Source organism: Phodopus roborovskii, unplaced genomic scaffold (genome assembly GCF_943737965.1).
Source record: "Phodopus roborovskii unplaced genomic scaffold, PHOROB, whole genome shotgun sequence".
Taxonomy (NCBI): domain Eukaryota; kingdom Metazoa; phylum Chordata; class Mammalia; order Rodentia; family Cricetidae; genus Phodopus; species Phodopus roborovskii.
This window is the reverse complement of record NW_026126602.1, coordinates 11,617,466-11,635,361: the sequence shown is the minus strand read 5'-3', so window position 1 is coordinate 11,635,361 and position 17,896 is coordinate 11,617,466. Positions and strand designations below refer to the sequence as shown.

Below are 17,896 nucleotides of genomic sequence, written 5' to 3'. Positions count from 1 at the left end.
AGACGGCAGTCCCGTGTCTCTCTTCAGTGTATTTGTTCTCTCCCTCATGACACAGCTTTTCTCAGGTCTCACCTCATCAACCTTGTTACTCCAAAGCAGACAGAACTGTATCGAGCAAAGTGATAAAGCTAAGAAGATCTCAATATTTGCCAAATTATATCAATTAAAAAATGGGAAATGTATATGAGATGCCTAATTTGGTTCAGGTAGTGAGAAAACAATTTTGAATTTAGGGAAATATTTTAGTTTTGGCCATGTAGAATTGTTATGACTACATAATTAAGCCTTAGACTCTATGGAGCCTGGTAGTTAGGATATTTAGATGCCTATAATGAAAAGATGGTAACTCAAGACATAGTAAATAAGACTATTGGATTAGAAGGCTTAGTAGTTAATATCAAGAGGTAACTAGCCATGGATTATGGCTATTGTTTGCTTCCTTGAATTCTATGTGCTCTGAAATGAGATTGCCTGGAAGAATCTGTTTGCCAAATATTTGTAACTTTCCTCATGGAAAGACCTTCAGGATTCTTACAAAATGTTCCTGTGGACTATCTATTTGAACTTTGTATGTAATGGAGATGATAGTAATTCAAAATAATACCGTCTTAGTAACAAAATAACAATGACAGGCAAGGTTAATATGGTTTCCATAATATAATATGCAATCAAGTCTGGTATTCAAAGGATCTGAGTAGTGTCTAACAATCCTTGAAGTGCAAAGCACTAAAATGGGTGGGTCACTCTTTAAATAAACTGTACTTTGGTACAGAAACAGCAAGTGATTTGCCTGGGTGAATAGCTGTGCCTTTTGAATGGAGACATTTATTGGAATATAGGAAATACTTGGCAGTTTTTTGCATTATTAAGCTGGTTCTCAGTTGATTTTAAACTCCTTCATATCTAGAAGGACACCATTGCTCATTCATCAGTGATGAGGTAAGAATATTGGCTGATAAGTGTACTTCAGGATACTTCCCAGTGAGTTCAGGTACTTTTTAAAGCTACATTCCCACACTGATAAGTGGGTCATTGGACTAGACTTATTGTTACATTAATATACAGATGTAATATATGAGTTAATTTTCTATCAGGAGAACCGCAAGGCCATCTTCAAATGTAATAAATTTTTAGGAAATATGCCAGTGTATTTGTATTGTCCCAGACTCATACATTGTAGCCTAATCTTAACATGATGGTGCTACTTGGAGGCAGGGAATTTGGGAGGGAACTAGTATGTGATGAGATTAATACCCTTATAACAGGACATACAAAGATGTGATCTGTTTCTACCACTATCTTCCCCTTTTAAGTCATGAAGAACACTTGAATCATTATAAGGTGTCATTATTTTTAGGATAGTGAAATTGCTCTAAATCAAGAATTGGATCTGTACCAGATTTGTCAGCACTTTGGTGTTGCACAGTTCATCCCCTACAACTGTGAGAGTGTTTGTTAGTTATAGCACTGCAAACTGACTAATAGATGAGTTATAGAACACAGCATACCAATGTTTGTAATGCAGAGCAAGATTAGAGAAAGGAAAAGGAACATGGGGCAAAATCTAGGGGAAACCAGGAGCAAACTTGTAGAATTTCCACTAATTGGAGTCACATATAGAACAGCCTACATTTGCACAGTAAGGAGTCATGACAATACATGTGAAATGTTACAACCAGCAATACTCCTTAGAAACTTTGTACCCATAGTAGGATTTATTCATGCAGTCAGATTCTTCTTGGAATGTACAAAAATCCAGCCTCTCCCAAGGAAAACAAACATTTGGCATAATCCATATTGCGTACACTAAGACTTTAGGAACAGTGATTTGCCCTAGTTCCTGACAGAATAGTCACAAACATTTCGAAATGGAAGACTCCAGATGCTAACAAGAGGTAATGCTGCAAACAAGTTTTTCTAAGAGGCATACTCAAATCTGCTATGTATGCACTCTTGCCTGGGCATGATGGAATCAACAAAGAGAAGGTACACTCCGAGGGCAGTGGAGAAATGAGACCTGCCATTGGCACTCATCCTTGTCCCTGATAATTTAACCTGCCTTTTTGTCCTTTGAATAAGATGGATGAGCCCTGGAAAATAATGGAGAGTTATTGGAAATATAATCATATTGAGACTCTTGTAACAGCTGTGCCTCCAGATGCAGGTTTTGTATCAAAACAAATAATCAAGTTTTTGTACAAATATCAGCATGGAAAAATGTATTGCTTTCTTTAACCCACCAAGCGGGCAACTCTAGAAATATTTTGTTTTCATTTAAGAAGACAACAATATTCCCTTTGTGTGTGTGTGTGTGTGTGTGTGTGTGTGTGTGTGTGTGTGTGTGTACATGCATGCGTGTGAGTTCATGTATGTGTACTCATGTACACGTGTTTATGTGGAGGTCAGAGGTAGATGTCAGGAGTTTTGCTCAATTGTGCTCCAGTTTGCTTTGGAGATGTGGCTCTTGATGTGTCTGCCTCTTCGATATTGGGATTACAGAAGATTTCCACTGTTCTTGGCTTTTCTATGAGAGTTAGCAATTTGAACTAAGGTTCTTAGGCTTTTGCAGCAAAGGCTTTATTAAGTAAGTCATCTCTCCAGCCTTAACTCTTACTTATAGGCACAAACACTCTATTTGTAATTTGATCTCATTACTGGACAAGGCACTGCGTACACACATGACAAATATGATATTGTTCTGGCAGAATCTGGGCACTATCAACTACCAGGTTGACTAGAGCCCTTGGTAAAGTCTACATGTGCAGAAATTGAGTGATTAAATCACACACACACACACACACACACATACACACTTCTGACACTTTCATGAAGTTATAGAAAATTGAGCTAAGTGAAACCAGAAGAATATTTGCTCCATCTTATACCTCTTATCTCTAAAGAAGAGGTAGAACACTCAGTGGATCCTTTGTAGCTTTAAAGATGTAGACAAAGGGAAATGCAATGTTGTGTGGTAACTAAAGAAGGCAATGTACTTGAGTATAAGACTACAACATAAATGCCTGTGAAAGATTAATTAAAACACCTTGCAAGACTATAAGACTATCTCTGATATAATGCCATCACATAGTTAGCCTCAACTCTTTGGGACAAAAGCTGGCAAAGATTTTTTGATTCTTGAGAAATGATTACTACAGACAGACAGACATAAATGACACTGCCACTGGAGCTGCTGAAAGTAAGTGGGATGCAATATGATCCCCCACACCAGGCATTGGAGAGTACAAGCATCCAATCAACAAAAGGACAAGAGTGCTGCATAACTAGACTTAAAGAGGTTCCCAAGTCTCAAGTATATCCCAAAAGCAGATTGTTCACACTGGTGTTGCATCTGTTCAAAGCCATATGACTAATTCATGTTTTCTTTCTATTTTTACACTTTTAAATGTCTAGTTTTTACTCCTCACTTGGCACTGAATGCCATTACTACCAGTACTCATCTGTGATACAGTAAATGTTTGAAGTAGATAGAAGATATTTCTTCTATATAGCATTTTATTTCTATGTAGTTTCCCAGGGAATTTAATTTTAAATGTTTTCATTATTTTGAAGCTGTTGGGAATAAACTCTCAAGTTCATTCATACATGTATACCACACATTTTGATCACATAGATCCTGCATTTCTCACTCAACTATTCTTAGACCCACTCTGACTACATCTCCCTCCCAACTCCATATCTTTTTACATAGTCCACTGAAGCTAACCAGTGCTGTCCTCATAGGTGTAGGACCATCCACTGGAGCCTACGCAACATAATTTATGGGCCCAGTTCTTTGAAGGAAACAAACTACTCACCTTAATCAGGTAGCCTTCAACTGCCAAAGGTCCTCAGTTGCAGAGACTAAGGGAGAAAGTTGTAAGCCCCTCCCACATCTTTGACTGACTTGATCATTTTTAGGTCTTGTGTAGGCAACCCATCTGCTGTTAGTGCAGATACCCTGTCATGTCCAGAAGTTACTGTTCAGTAGTTATTTTCCTAAGTCACTAGTTATCCTGATACAGATTGGAATTACTTGTAATTGTTTGTCCACTGGTATTTTTTCTTCTTACTATGAAACATTATTCCACTGTCATTTTGTTCACATCACTGATGTCAAAATGTAACAGTATGCACAGTGTTTCTTTGTATATGATGTGTAGTCCCTTTTTGTTTGTAAGACATTCTCATGTCTTTAGAATGTGTCTGCTTACACATAATCTAGTTTAACTTAATTATTTCTATTTATCATGTACCTGATAGCTCAAATTTGTATCTTTCCTCATTTTGGAAAAATATATTTAAAATATTAGCGTTCCTCATTGCTTCACATAGCACTTTTATGAACTTTTTTAGTCACATGTTAAATCTTGTCATCTTGTGGTTCAATTTCTTAAATTGTATAATTTCATATTTCTTATTCAACCTCATGCTTCATTTTGTATCATTTATGCATATCTATATTCACTGCATTAAATTCTGTGTCCATTTTTGTTATGCTCTGTTTATACCATCTGGCTTGTTTTTCTTTGCAATGATTTTATTTTTAATGATTACTCAGGTCTAATTTTTAGTTAGCCTCTTGTTTGTTGTACCTATATTTAGGATTTAATCTTTCCATTATTTTATAGGTAGTTCCTTTATTTTCTTTATCACACTGGGTGTACATATAAAACACAGCCGGTTTGTTGATTTCATTGCCTCTGTTATCAACGTGCTGTGCCCATAGAAGATATATCTCATGGTATTCTCTTACCCTGAGTGGTCATAATTCTTGATAACCTTAAATTAGATTTTTAACCAGACCAGGACTTTTTCTCTAATAAATTCATGAAGCAATATTACTACTAACTTTAAATCTTCTCAGTTTGAAATCCTTTTATCATACTTTTTTTTCATAATTTAATACTAAGGGTCTCTGTTTTAATACAATCTGATTTTGGTCTTTGATACTATTTCTCCTCATCAGACGTTCTTTCATTGATTATTTTAGCATTAATTATGGACATTCCACTAAAGTATTATTTTAATAATAAAAGAGTCATTCATTCTATATTCATCACTTTTTTCTTAACATTTGCTTTTCATTTTTTCAAGTTTAGAACTTAGATCTGCATTTAAAATTTATATTCTACTATGATAAATATGACATGACCTTCTTCATCTCTTTTGATTGATTTTGGTTTGAAATCTAATTTGTTAGATAGTAGGATAACTACACCTGCTTGCTTCTTGGGTCCATTTGATTGGAAGATGTTTTTTTCCCAACCCTTTACCCTGAGGTAATGTCTGTCTTTGAAGCTTAGATGTGTTTCTTGTATGAAGCAGAAGGATGGATTCTGTCTTTATATCCATTCTGTTAGCCTGTGTTTTTTTTTTTTTATAGGCGAGTTAAGACCATTAATGTTGAGGGAACGTAAGGACCAGTGATTGTTAATGCTTGTTTGTTTTAGATTTGTTGTTGGTGGTGAAAGACCCCCAGAGACCCCAAGAGTTTGGAGCCTGTCAGGGGGAAGGCCCTTGCCCCCAAGAGACGAGACCAGACCACTGGATGCAAGTGCAAGAGGTTGTTTATTGTTTACACAGGTACCTGTGGACGCTTCAGTCTTTCGGGGGACTGAGCGTGCTGAGGTTAAAACTCAGGCAGTTTATATAGGGTTGGGGTGGCAAGAAGCAGGCTTACAGAAGCAGAAGCATGGTTACAGGGATTTCATTGTGTCATCTAAATGTAGCAGTTGTAGTTAACCAAGGACAGTTGGTTATTCGGGTTGGGCACAAAGAATACAAAGAATTCAGTTATGACTATCTCAGCATACTGGACACTGTCCTGCTGACCTTGCTTTGGTCCAAGCTGCAGACCACAGATATCTGGTTGGCGTTGGATGAGAGCAGCACCTGGTTCCCTCCTGTACTTTTCTCATAACTTGACCTTGGCAAATTAGCAAGAGCAATTTAAACAGGCAATAAGCATAGTGGGGGTCTTTCAGTGGTAGTATTGTAAATGTATTTGCCCTGCTTTATCCTTTGGGTTCTGGTTTTTGTGAGCATAGTTAACTTCCTTGGGTTGGAGTTTTCCTTCCAGAACTTTCTGTAGGGCTGGATTTGTACATATGTATTGTGAAAATCTGGCTTTGTCATTAAATATCTTGTTTTCTTCATCTATAGTGATTGAGAGTTTTTGCTGGGTATAGTAACCTGAGCTGGCATCCATGGACTCAGTACTTGTAGAACATCTATGTAGGACCTTCTAGCCTTGAGAGTTTCCATGGAGAAGTCAGGTATAATTTTGATAGGTCTGCCTTTATGTGTTACCTGGTCTTTTTCCTTCGCTGCTCTTAATATTCTTTCTTTATTCTATATGTTAGGTATTTTGATTATTATGTGCCAAGGGATCTTTTTTCTTTGGTCCAGTCTATTTGGTATTTGGTATGTTTTTATACTTTCATGGGCATGTCCTTCTTCAGATTGGGAATGTTTTATCAATGATTTTGTTGAATGTCTTCTACACCTTTGAGCTGGGCTTCTTTTCCTTCTTCTATGCCTATAGTTCTTAGGTTTGGCCTTTTTACAGTGTCCCACATTTCCTGGATGTTTTATGTTAAGGAATTGTTGGATTTAAGATTTTCTTTGGTCGATGAATCTATTTCCTCTAGGGCATCTTCAGCGTCTGAGATTCTCTCTTCCATTGCTTGTATTCTGATGGTTGTGCTTACATCTGTAGTTCCCAATCATTTGTCCCGTTTTTCTATTTCCAGCATTCCCTCGGTTTGTGTTTTCTTTATTGTCTCTATTTCAGTTTTCAAGTCTTAAACTGTTTGTGTTGTTTCCCTCAACAGTTTGATTATTTTTTTCATGGCTTTCCTTATTTTCTTTAAGAGATTTGTTCATTTCTTGCATTTTTTACTTGGTCTTTTCCTCTATTTCTTCCAATTTTTTGTTTGTTTTTTCTTCCATTTCTTTAAGGGATTTTCTCATATTGTTTGCCAGGCCTCTGCAGGAAGACCACCTGGAATCCCTGTCTGCCTGATTTTTTACCCCCATGGCCAGGACCCTGCCTGAAAAGAGACCTCCTAGAGAGATTGGACCACCCAGAGCTATAGACATCAAACACCTGACCCACCTAAGCCCACCAGGGGAGTAGCGGGGGGGGGGAGAGAGAGAGACCCCATCTGCACTCACTGGAAGAAGCAAAGGGAAGATGGCAATACAAGAAAACACCTAACAATACAAAGACAATCATGACACCACCCGAATCTAGGGACTCGACACCAGCTAGACCTGAACATACCAAAGCAGAGGAAGCAGAAGAGATCAATTTAAAAAATACTTTCATAAAAATTGTAGAGACCCTCAAAGACAATATGTGATAAAATACATGACAAAAATTAGTTAGGAAGAAAAATGCAACTCATTTTGAGTCCCTGCTCTGGATGATTACATTGGTGAAAGAGTAGCTGAGAAGCTCACCTCATTGTAGCATATATGTGTAGTAGAGGTGCTCACATCAGAGCAGGACAGTAAGTGATGAGAAAGGTAGGAACCAAGGGACACATACAGACTTCAAATACATGCCCTTAGTGGTCTATTTCTGCCTGGTAGGTTCCAGATCCTAAAATTTCTGTAGCTTCCTAAAGTAGTAGCAATAGTGGAAGGGACAAGCATTCAATACATGAGCATATGGAGACATTTCAGATTCAACCCTTAATGATTTTCTAAGCCAAGAAGTCAAAAATGCATACTGACTTGAAGAGATTAAGGGAACTGGAGTTTTGAGACATGTTCAAAAGTAGTCCAACAAGTCTGCAACACAACATGAGAAAGTGGGCAATTGTTATTTGTAGGTAAATTGTTATTTGTGAGTGATGTTAAGAACTTTAACATTTTATTTATTTTAGGGGAAAATAAATAGGTACATATTTGTACCTTAGAGTTGGCACTGGAATTAAAGAGAGAAAATGAGTTATGAAGAACTTACCAAATTTTGAATGACAGAAATGGAGATTGATAGTCTACAACTCTCACATAGAGGACTCAACATTTGATGAATACAGTAAGATAGGTGAGATTAACCGAAGGACAATACATTTCCCTCAGGTGGACAGTTTGGCAAAGGAGTTATTCATTGAAATATGAATCAGAGTAACCTTAGTTGGTTGGTTTTACTCTTTTGTCTCTTTGCACTTCAGGGGCCCACCACCCAGCTCCCAAATAAATGGCACATGACGTCTTATTTTTACATATGAATGCCCAGCCTTAGCTTTGCTTGTTCCTTGCCAGCTTTTTTTACCTTAAATTATCCCATCTATGATTTGCCTCTGAGCTTTTACCTTTCTCTATTTTGATATATCTTGTTTTGATCTTATTGCATGTCTGGTCATGTGGCTGAGTAGCTGACCCCTTCTTTTCTTGCTCCTCTTTTTTTTCCCTCCTTTTATTTATTCTCTCTGCCAGACAGCCCCACCTATTCTTTCTCCTGCCTTGCTATTGGCCATTTAGCTCTTTATTAGATCAATCAGGTCTTTTAGACAGGCAAAGTAACACAGCTCCACAGAGTTAAATAAATGCAACACAAAATAATGCAGTGCATCTTTGCATCATTAAAGAAATATTCCACAGCATAAACAAATACAACACATCTTCAACAAATAATCCACAGCGGTAAAAGCTGGCTGATTCAGTGGGTGAGAGAAAATAAGTTTAACCATTGATACAAGTGTACACATCAATTACTGTACGTGTGTGTATTTGCACATATTTGTGAGCATGCATGTGTGTGTGTACACAGGAAGGAGAAGAGTCTATCAGGATCACAGGTATAGATTACAGTAAATAGATAACTCCTGAGAAGCTGCGAAGCTGAGAAGAATGCATATGCTGATCAGAAAATGAGACACTATAGAACACTATAAAGATAATCAGAATTTAAAAAGAGAAGCATAGAAGAGACAGAGAATGTATTGATTAGTATTCATCATATGTAAAATTAAAAGGAGACATTTCTGAAGGAGTGTAAAACAGAAGTTTTAAATGATATAGATTGTAAAGTGCTTACTGATAAGGCACAAACAGGGATCCCCTTCCCTTGAGAGACCTCAATGCTCACACAGTGGATATACACATGCACTTTTCCTAGGATACCAACAAAATTTATTTACCATTAAGAAAACTATGCATAAACTTATTTTCTATCCTTAAGACTTAGTTTTCCAATTCTATATTTTCTAGTTGCTTCTTACTGGCTTGGGGCTTGTCTTTCTCTTTTGCAGTTACATTGAAGAAACTTAAAAATAAAGTAGTCAAAAACAACTCTAAGAGACAGGCATGATGGCGTATACCTCTAAATCCCGCATTTAGAAGATAGAGGCTGGTAGTCAGTTCAAGGTCAAACTTGGCAACATAGTGAGCTCAAAGACATCCCGATTAAATGAAATGATTTCCTCTGGTCCCTGTCAATGAAAAGAAGAAAAGTCAAGAACCCTAAGGAATTGTATGTAAAGAGATATTTAAATAGTGGACTTAATAAAAATGTCTGTGTCCCTTCCTGGTATTCTTTATTTAATGTCCCTATATTAGCTATTTCAATACACTGTTAATTCTGATTGTGCATCCCAAGTCCCATACTTTTTTTTCTTAACGCCAATTAAGGTGCATGGACAGGTGAGCTGGTATACATTAAAAGAAACTGTTAGTTATGCTCATGAGTGGGATATCTGAATTCAAGTTCCTGACACCAAGCTTGTCTGTATTTTCTCCTATTCTTGTTCCTTAGTGTTTGGTAGGTTGTAGTATTAGGATTACAAATGCAAGGATAGTCTAGGCTATGTAGGGAGAGAGAACATCTTTCAAAACACAACAAAAAACAAAGCAAATCAAAACACAAAGATTGGTGGTTGAACATGTGTTTAGCCTGCCCAAGGCTCTGAGTTGTTTGTAACCTCCAAAAGGAAATAAGCATTTTACTCAGTAATTCTTACAATCTGGTCTTATAATAACGACTTAAATTTACATGAAAAGGGTTAAATGAAAGGGGTGAGAATGAAGATGGACAATCTTTATGTAAGTTTACAACTATTTTGTAGTTCTTCAGTTTGTGTATTTTCTCTTTGTTAATTTTTTCTTTCTGCAGATAGCAAGGTCATAAAACTCTACACAGGGTCATAAACAGCTATGTTCACCTAGCTTCTGATGAGGTGTAATTACTCAAGTTAAATATTTTCCAAAGTCCTTCCTCTTAAAGAGTAAGTTACTGCCAGGGACATCTGTTTAGAATTGTATTAGAGAACAAGCTACACTCACGGGAAACAAATCTAGAAAACAGAGAAAAGAAAGGCTTCCAGTTATGAGCTCTCATCTTGTAAGTGACTGATGTTGCATCCCTAACACCAAGGGATGTTCCTTTTCCAGACTGCCATGTTGGTATTCCCGGTAAATGGACCTTTTTGTTTCTTTTGGACTGTCTGTCTTTTCATTTCTTCACTGAGTCAGCAAGGAGCCCAAGCCTTTTTGTGCAGTAATGGAGTCTCATTGCCTTCTGACCATGTGTGTGACTTCACAGACCATTGTGGGGACAACAGTGATGAGCAGCAATGTAAGTGTCATTTTCCTTCCACCAATTCCAGGACTCTGGGTATCCTCAGACAGAGGCTTGTGAGGAGCCATAGGGATCCAGCCAGATTCCTGCTCAGTGTATGACTTTACTCCTGAGTCTCTAATGGTGAAGATATTGTATTTAATAAATATGATTCATGTATAAAATTGTTGTAATATCACATCACTACAATTTTAACTAGATGGAAAGGTTTTTAAAACAGTTTTTTGCTGATTGTAAAAACGAAGTAAACAAAAATTTAGCATTTATGTTTGATTAGTGAAGTAAAACTTCAAAGAAACTCATTAATTTGGTCACAAAATGCTAGAATGGAAATTATGAGCTAAAGTGTAGATTTAATATGGAAATTAATTTTAGTTTGGATGAAAGGTTTTATTTTCACTTATGAGACACTACTGCCAAATGACTTAATATGCATAGCACAATGTCAGCTTGCGTATCTTACTAGAGAAGAGTTGAGAGTATGATGAGCATTAAATTCTGGGGTGAACTATTTGTTGATTATGTGAACTTGAATTTTCATTTTATTATACAAGATTGTAAGTTGAGAGAAATCTCTGAACAGGTGGGAACATGCTCCATTGCTTATTGGAATAGTGCTAATGACAGGAAAGAATGTACCAAAGGAGGATGAGGTATGTGTCTGACCTTTCTACCACAATGCACAATCTTGAAGGAACACAATACTGTGCACATGGAGACTGTATCATTCTTTTATACACCCTCCTTTTGCAAATGACATTTTTACAGAATTGCTATAGATTTGTTGTTGCTTCATACAACCATTGATGCAATTATTAGAACCACTGATTTTTATTATTTCTCATTATATTATTCAAATTCTATTTTCTAATTCTATTCAGATAAGTAGCTTTATGAATTTATCACATTCTTTTGTGGAAATAAAGCTTGACATTTCTTCTTGCCACTGTCTTCCTAATACAGTCATTCATAATTACATCAAGAAGAATAAGATCACTGAACAGTTTTTTCCTGAAGAAGAGGTGATGATTTCTTCCCAGTTAAAGATTTTCATTTGTTTCATATCTAGTAACTATTAAATACAGAGAACAACCAAGGACAAGGATCCATTTGTATCTGTCCAATTTTCCCAGTAAGGCTAAATATGGATATGTTGCCCCATGCTTAGGTCTGTTTGCGAAGCCCTTCTTGTCCTTTGTGGGTGGCAGAGAGGAACCACTTTGTTGGCTTGACAGGAAGTGCAATGTCCATCTATGATTAATTTCTATGGAGCTTCTTTTAGTGCTCTTGCTGTGATATCATGTATGGTCTTGCTTTGGGGAAAAGGTTAATGTGGGGAAAAGCAGGAAAAAGCTGCTGAGTGGGAAAGGTCTCTGCTGTATGAAATTTTAATAAGCCAGTCTCCGGGGACGGCATAGTCCCTGATCTGTCAAATTAACATGTTTCATTTTAAATGTTTAAATTAGGAAGTCACCTCTTGACTTTTTCACTTTTCATTGTCATTTTCTGAGAACTTTCTACTTTGGTATTTTATTTAAAATGTGAACAAGAACCTGGAAATAAAAATGAGACACTGTAAAATTTCAGTTTTGTTTTGTTTTTTGTACACAGCATTCAGGAAGAGGTTGTGACAGGATGATGCAAAGCAAGGTCACTTACAAAAACCTGTGATGCTAAGCTTAGTTTGACCTAAAATATTATAGTGATGGCACAGTAGCTATGTTGAAATAAAAATTCAGGCTATGCCCCCTTTAATATCCAATTCCCATGACCTTTAAAGAAATCGATCAGCATGTAAATCTTTGATATGTTCTTAATAAAACTGTCAAAACTGAAGTTTAATGCCATCCACCACTGATCTTATTCATGTTTTGAAAATGTTATTTTTTCTTATTTTATTTCATGGACTTCCTTTTTTAAAATTTAAATTATTCAGAATTTCATAGATTATGTATACAGTATTTTTATTATTTCTAATTCTCCTCTTGCATCTAACTCTTCATGTTCCCCCTTCATTTTTCTGTGATTACTATTGTTACACACACACACACACACACACACACACCATGCATACACAAACACATAAATCACACACACACACACACACACACACACACACACATCACCTCCCTCTTCCCCAAAGTTCAGTTAGTACTTCTCTTATACACATGTATTTTGGACTGACTGCTTAGGATTTGGAAAAATATAAGCAACTTAATCACTGGACAAAACCGATTTTCCATCCTTCAGTAGTGATGAACTATTGTAACTCATCATCTAGGGCTGGGGCCTTGTGATTTTCCCACTCTATATGCTGACAAGTTCACTGGTGTGATCTCGTGAGGTCTAGTAAAAGCAATCATATTGTTGAGTGTTCATGGGTCTAGTATCCCAGATTGTGTGACAGCAATGTTATTTGTATATAGTAGAATATGGTTATATCAATAATTTTGCACAACCAATTACCTCTCTTACTTTTTCTTATAAAACACTTGATTTTTCTGTTTTGCCTTTTTGAAATAAGCTATATTGATTAGTCATCTTATTATGCAATAGATCTAAAATTTACTCCTTCTCCATCTGAAACTTTATACTCTTTGAGTAGTAACGTCCCATCTTCTCCCCAAATTCTAGTAACATCATTCTATTCTCAGAGTTCAGAATGTTTAGACCCCATATAGAAATGGCTCCATGAGACACTTCTCTTCTGATGCCTGGCTTAATTCAGTTAGCACAATGTTCTTTAGCTGTTGCAAATAGAATAATAGCTTTTGCAAGTAACATAACTTCTGTAAGTCTGAATAGAATATCATGGTGTGCACATCCTATTTTCTTCATCCATTCATCAATGATTAGGTGTATATCTTGATTAATGTGCAATAATGGTGAGATGGGGATATTCTTTTAAAATATTAATTTAAATTATTTATATAAATACATAAGAGTGACATTTACAGACTACATGGTAGTTACATTTTTAGTTTTATAGTAATTTTAACAATGGTAGCACTAATTCATATTCACATTCCCATCAGAAATGTCCAGATTATCCATTTCCTTCCTATTTATCTTATCATTTCTCTTTCACCTGTCACTGTCTCTTTTGTGATAAATGAGAACTGAAACTTGAGACATGAATTTGAAGTACCAGGCTAGCTACTTTATCCTAACTTTTCATAACAATCAATCTCAATAGGTAGCCCTCTGTAATCTGATTTTGCATGCATTTGTGTATATGTAGGACTTCTTTGGGAAATGTCTCTTTATGTCCTTTGTCAATTTTCAAATTAGATTTCTGTTTTGTTATTGAATTACTTCAATTCCTTATGTATTTTGGATATTCCTTTTGCATGCCATGTGATTGGCACCTTTTATTTCCACTATGAAGATTGTTTTTTTCACTTTGCTAATTGCTTCATTTGCTATGTAGAAACTTTTTAGTTTGAAGCAATCCTTTATGTATATTATTTCTTTTGTTGCTTGTGCCATGGGAGCCATAACCCCATAAATCATGTCAAATCTTCTTTTTGGTACCTTCATTCTGCTAATTTAGGTTTATTTTTTTGTTTCATTTTAACTCCTTTATGTGTAATGGTAGACTGTATACTTGAAATCAACAGTGAGCGCACACGTGTGTGTGTGTGTGTGTGTGTGTGTGTGTGTGTGTGTACCTGTGCATGCATGTCTTTGTGATAGTGCTTATGTTGTATGTATGGCATCAAGGCCATAGGTTAATGCCAGGTATCTTCCTCAATTTTCTGCATCCTATTTTTTGAGACTGTGATTTTCATTGAACCTGAGACTCAGCAATTTGCTATACTGACTGGCCAGTGAATCCTAGACACACTCATATGTCTTCTAGTGCTGGAACTGTGAGCACTCACTGCTATGCCTGGCTTTTATTTTCATGCTGGGGATCTGATACAGAGTTCCATACTTGCACAGCAAGCACTTTCTTCATAAAGCCACCTCTCCAGCTGCAAATCTTGGATATATGCAAGCACTCTCAATTTTCAAATATTTGTGAATTTTCCAAGATCTCTCTTTTTTGAGATTCATGGTACTATGACTTTAAAAGACACTTGAACTGATTTTCATAAATTTAAGTTTATTAACATTTATTTTGTAACATAATGTTGGACCTGAGAGCTTGTTTTGCATGTACTTGACAGGTTTTATAATACTGTGTCCTTACATTGATGCCAGAGCATGTAGGAAAATGGCAGCTCTGCTGGCCTTTGAAGATGGCAGTAGGTGTTCACTACTGAGTCTAGCCCGGGATTCTGCTAGTGCGTCATCTGACTTTGTTGTAATATTGAGCTTGGCCACTGCCTGTGCACTAATGTTGAATGGAACTGACCCAGTAAGACCTCCTGGCTGTATTCTGTCTCATGCAGCAATACCGACTGGACTGTCTTTGTTATAGCCTTTGGCATATCAGTATTTTAAGTTATTTTTCCTGGTTGGACAACAATATACTCTGTAATTTGTAGTTGAGCAAAGAAAGTTCTGTGTTGGGCAATGAATATGAGCAAGACTTTCAGGGTCACTGCTTAGCCACTTGGGTGAGGTAAGTCCAGAGAATGCTGTTCCACATTTATTTATTTTTATCTATGGTCTATTTTTGATATTACAACATAATTGCATCATTTACCCCTTCCTTTCATCCCTCCAAACCCTTTCATATACCCCTTTTGGCTCTGTTATAAATTAATGGCCTTTTTCATTTATTGAAGTTGTATGCACTATGTATATGTGTGTACATATACATTCCTAAATATAATGGATCTATCCACACTTAGGCTTAGATATATCTTTGCTTTTAGGCCTATGGAGGCCTTAATCAAAACATCAAGATTTAGAGAAGTCAGGTTGCTGACTGGATGGGGTGGGAAAGAGAGAGGCAGTCTCAGATACTTCTCATCTTAGCATGACTTAAGGAGAGGACAGGGCTGGGCAGGGAACATAACTGGGGACTCAAGGATAGCAGACATACAGACTTTCTAACTGCAGACCAGTAGAGTTGTAAGACTTTGTAGCATGGTGCCTTTATTGGATGGGAAGGGAGGGCAGCCAATACTGGTTACTGTGAGCCCCACCACTGTTTCTATTCTTTGTATCTAACTGATGCTTAGTGATCTATTTGAGAAGATGCTCCACTGTTTCCCATGTAGTAAGACAAGAATTATCCTTCTATGAAAGGTCCTTAAAGGTTAGGAAAATGGGTTCACCAGTCTCTTTACCCTCAGCTCTGAGGGAGCCTTTTGTTGTGGTGCTATGATGGCCTGGGTAAAGGGAAACAGAGTGAAATCATTCTTCTTACTATTAAAATGTGGCACTTCTCAGTTGGGCATTTGAAGAATGTATCTCAGCCTTACTCCCATACTATACCATATCACATAGGTATTTTTTGTGAATGGTTACTGGAAAGATGCATGAAGAAATTTGGAGTTTGATGCTACATTATATATCACCTTCCTGACAATGCTTGGGCACATTTTTTTTTACTCTCTATATTAATTTGCTTATTTCTTTTAATGGCAGGGCCATTTGCATACACACAAAGATGCCACAGTTTCTTTAGTAGCAATGTTCAGAGTTATTTCCTGTACAAAGGTTTAGTTTGCTTGCTTCTTCTTAGCAATAAATTCTATAGAGTTATTTTATTACTCTAACTTATATCTAAATCAAGGAAAGGTAATAATAGAGTTGACTGTTAATGTGTAGTGGAGATAAGGCCTTTGAAATGGGACACTCTCACTGTAAACTTGTCAGTTAACATAAAGTTAAAGAAAACCTTTTTAGAAGATATATTTATATATCTGCAGGTAACATTAATATTTGCTGTACACAGTCATTTTTAGTTACAATTTCATGATTCAGAAGAGAAAGATGCATTTAGTTCATCAAGTATTTTACACTATTTTCTGCTATGTATTATGCTAAGAACATTTCTACTCACGCAAGTATTTTGGAGTAGGAATTTATTTTCATATTTATGATTTAATGTAAACTGCCATGGTATTTTGAGGTTATAAGTACTTGCCTTTTGCATTTTTGCATAAGGAACACATTTTCAAAACACAATTACTTTGAAAAATTATAACTGTATCTTCAAGTAAGAGTTTGTATTGGAAGTCCAATATTAAATCTAAGAGGTTTACTTAACCAGATAAGGTTAAGTACAAAGTACAATAGGATTAGAGCTAAATACTTTTAAGACGAATTGATTCTTTGAAATACTGCAAAAACAGATGAGATATGAGGTGCCATGTGTAAAATTTCCGTTGCTGTTGCTTCAGATGCAAAGTGTTCATGACTAACAGAAATGTTTATCAATCTAACTGGCCTGGTGACTTTTCTCAATCTGCCAGGACACTGCAATGAACACATGGACTGGGTTTATTTCTCATAGACCTGAAGTTGGGGGAGCCATAGAAAGTTAGGTTCACTGTCAAGTGAGAACCTTCTTCCTGCTTTGCTGCTCATTGTTCACTCATTGTTCAATCTACATACTTCTAACATCTCTTCTTGTTAGAGCACTAATTATATAACAGGATTCCTCCTGTCAATTATTTCCCAGAATTTCTGCTTCCACATAGCAGCATTTTTGGGATTCAGCCCCTCAGTTTGAGGCGGAAGGCACATAAAAGTGTAGAGCACAACAGCATTACACAACTAAACCATTCAATATTAAGCATGGCAGGCTTGTGTGAAGCAAATTAGAAAGATAAGATGATTTTCAGAGCATTCTGAATGGGATGGTCAGTCACATGATCAGGTACAATTATTGGAATCAATTTATATGATAATTGCATTCTAGTAGAAAACCCAACCACAGGAAATTTTGGAACATGTCAAAATGTCTTCCAAGGTCACCTAGTAGATGACCAATAATAGCTGGAAAGGTAATAAGCCAAAAGACTAATGGGAAACACACTTTTTGTTGTGGATGGGAAATGATTTCTTGAATAGACTCATAGCAATGCATTTAATAAATCACTCCAATATTATGGAAGTTAATGATTAGAAATATGATTGTTAAAAATAAGAATGGGAGGTTGAGCTAGCTGAATGAGTAAAGCACTGTTCACTAAGCTAAGCTGGAGGTAGAAGGCAAGAACCAGCTTTGGCAGGTTGCCCACTGATCTCTATACACATGATATGCCAAGCGTATGCCCACACTTATACACACAGATCAATAAATTAATGTTTACAAAATTTAAAGGAAGGGGAATCATGTCTGTAATATATTTATTATAGAATGGTGGCACCCTAGATCAATCAAGAACTTGTAATAGTTAATAA

The 17,896-nt window shown here is 36.4% G+C and overlaps 1 protein-coding gene across 1 annotated transcript in view; it reads left to right on the top strand.

Moving 5' to 3' along the window:
• Positions 1 to 10,386: 10,386 nt before the first annotated feature.
• Positions 10,387 to 17,896, top strand: part of Malrd1 (MAM and LDL receptor class A domain containing 1) — a 602,535-nt gene continuing 595,025 nt past the window's right edge. Inside the window, exon 1 of the mRNA XM_051205714.1 lies at positions 10,387 to 10,585. Within this exon, the coding sequence (XP_051061671.1) occupies positions 10,387 to 10,585 (199 nt within the window). The remainder of the gene's footprint in view (positions 10,586 to 17,896) is intronic.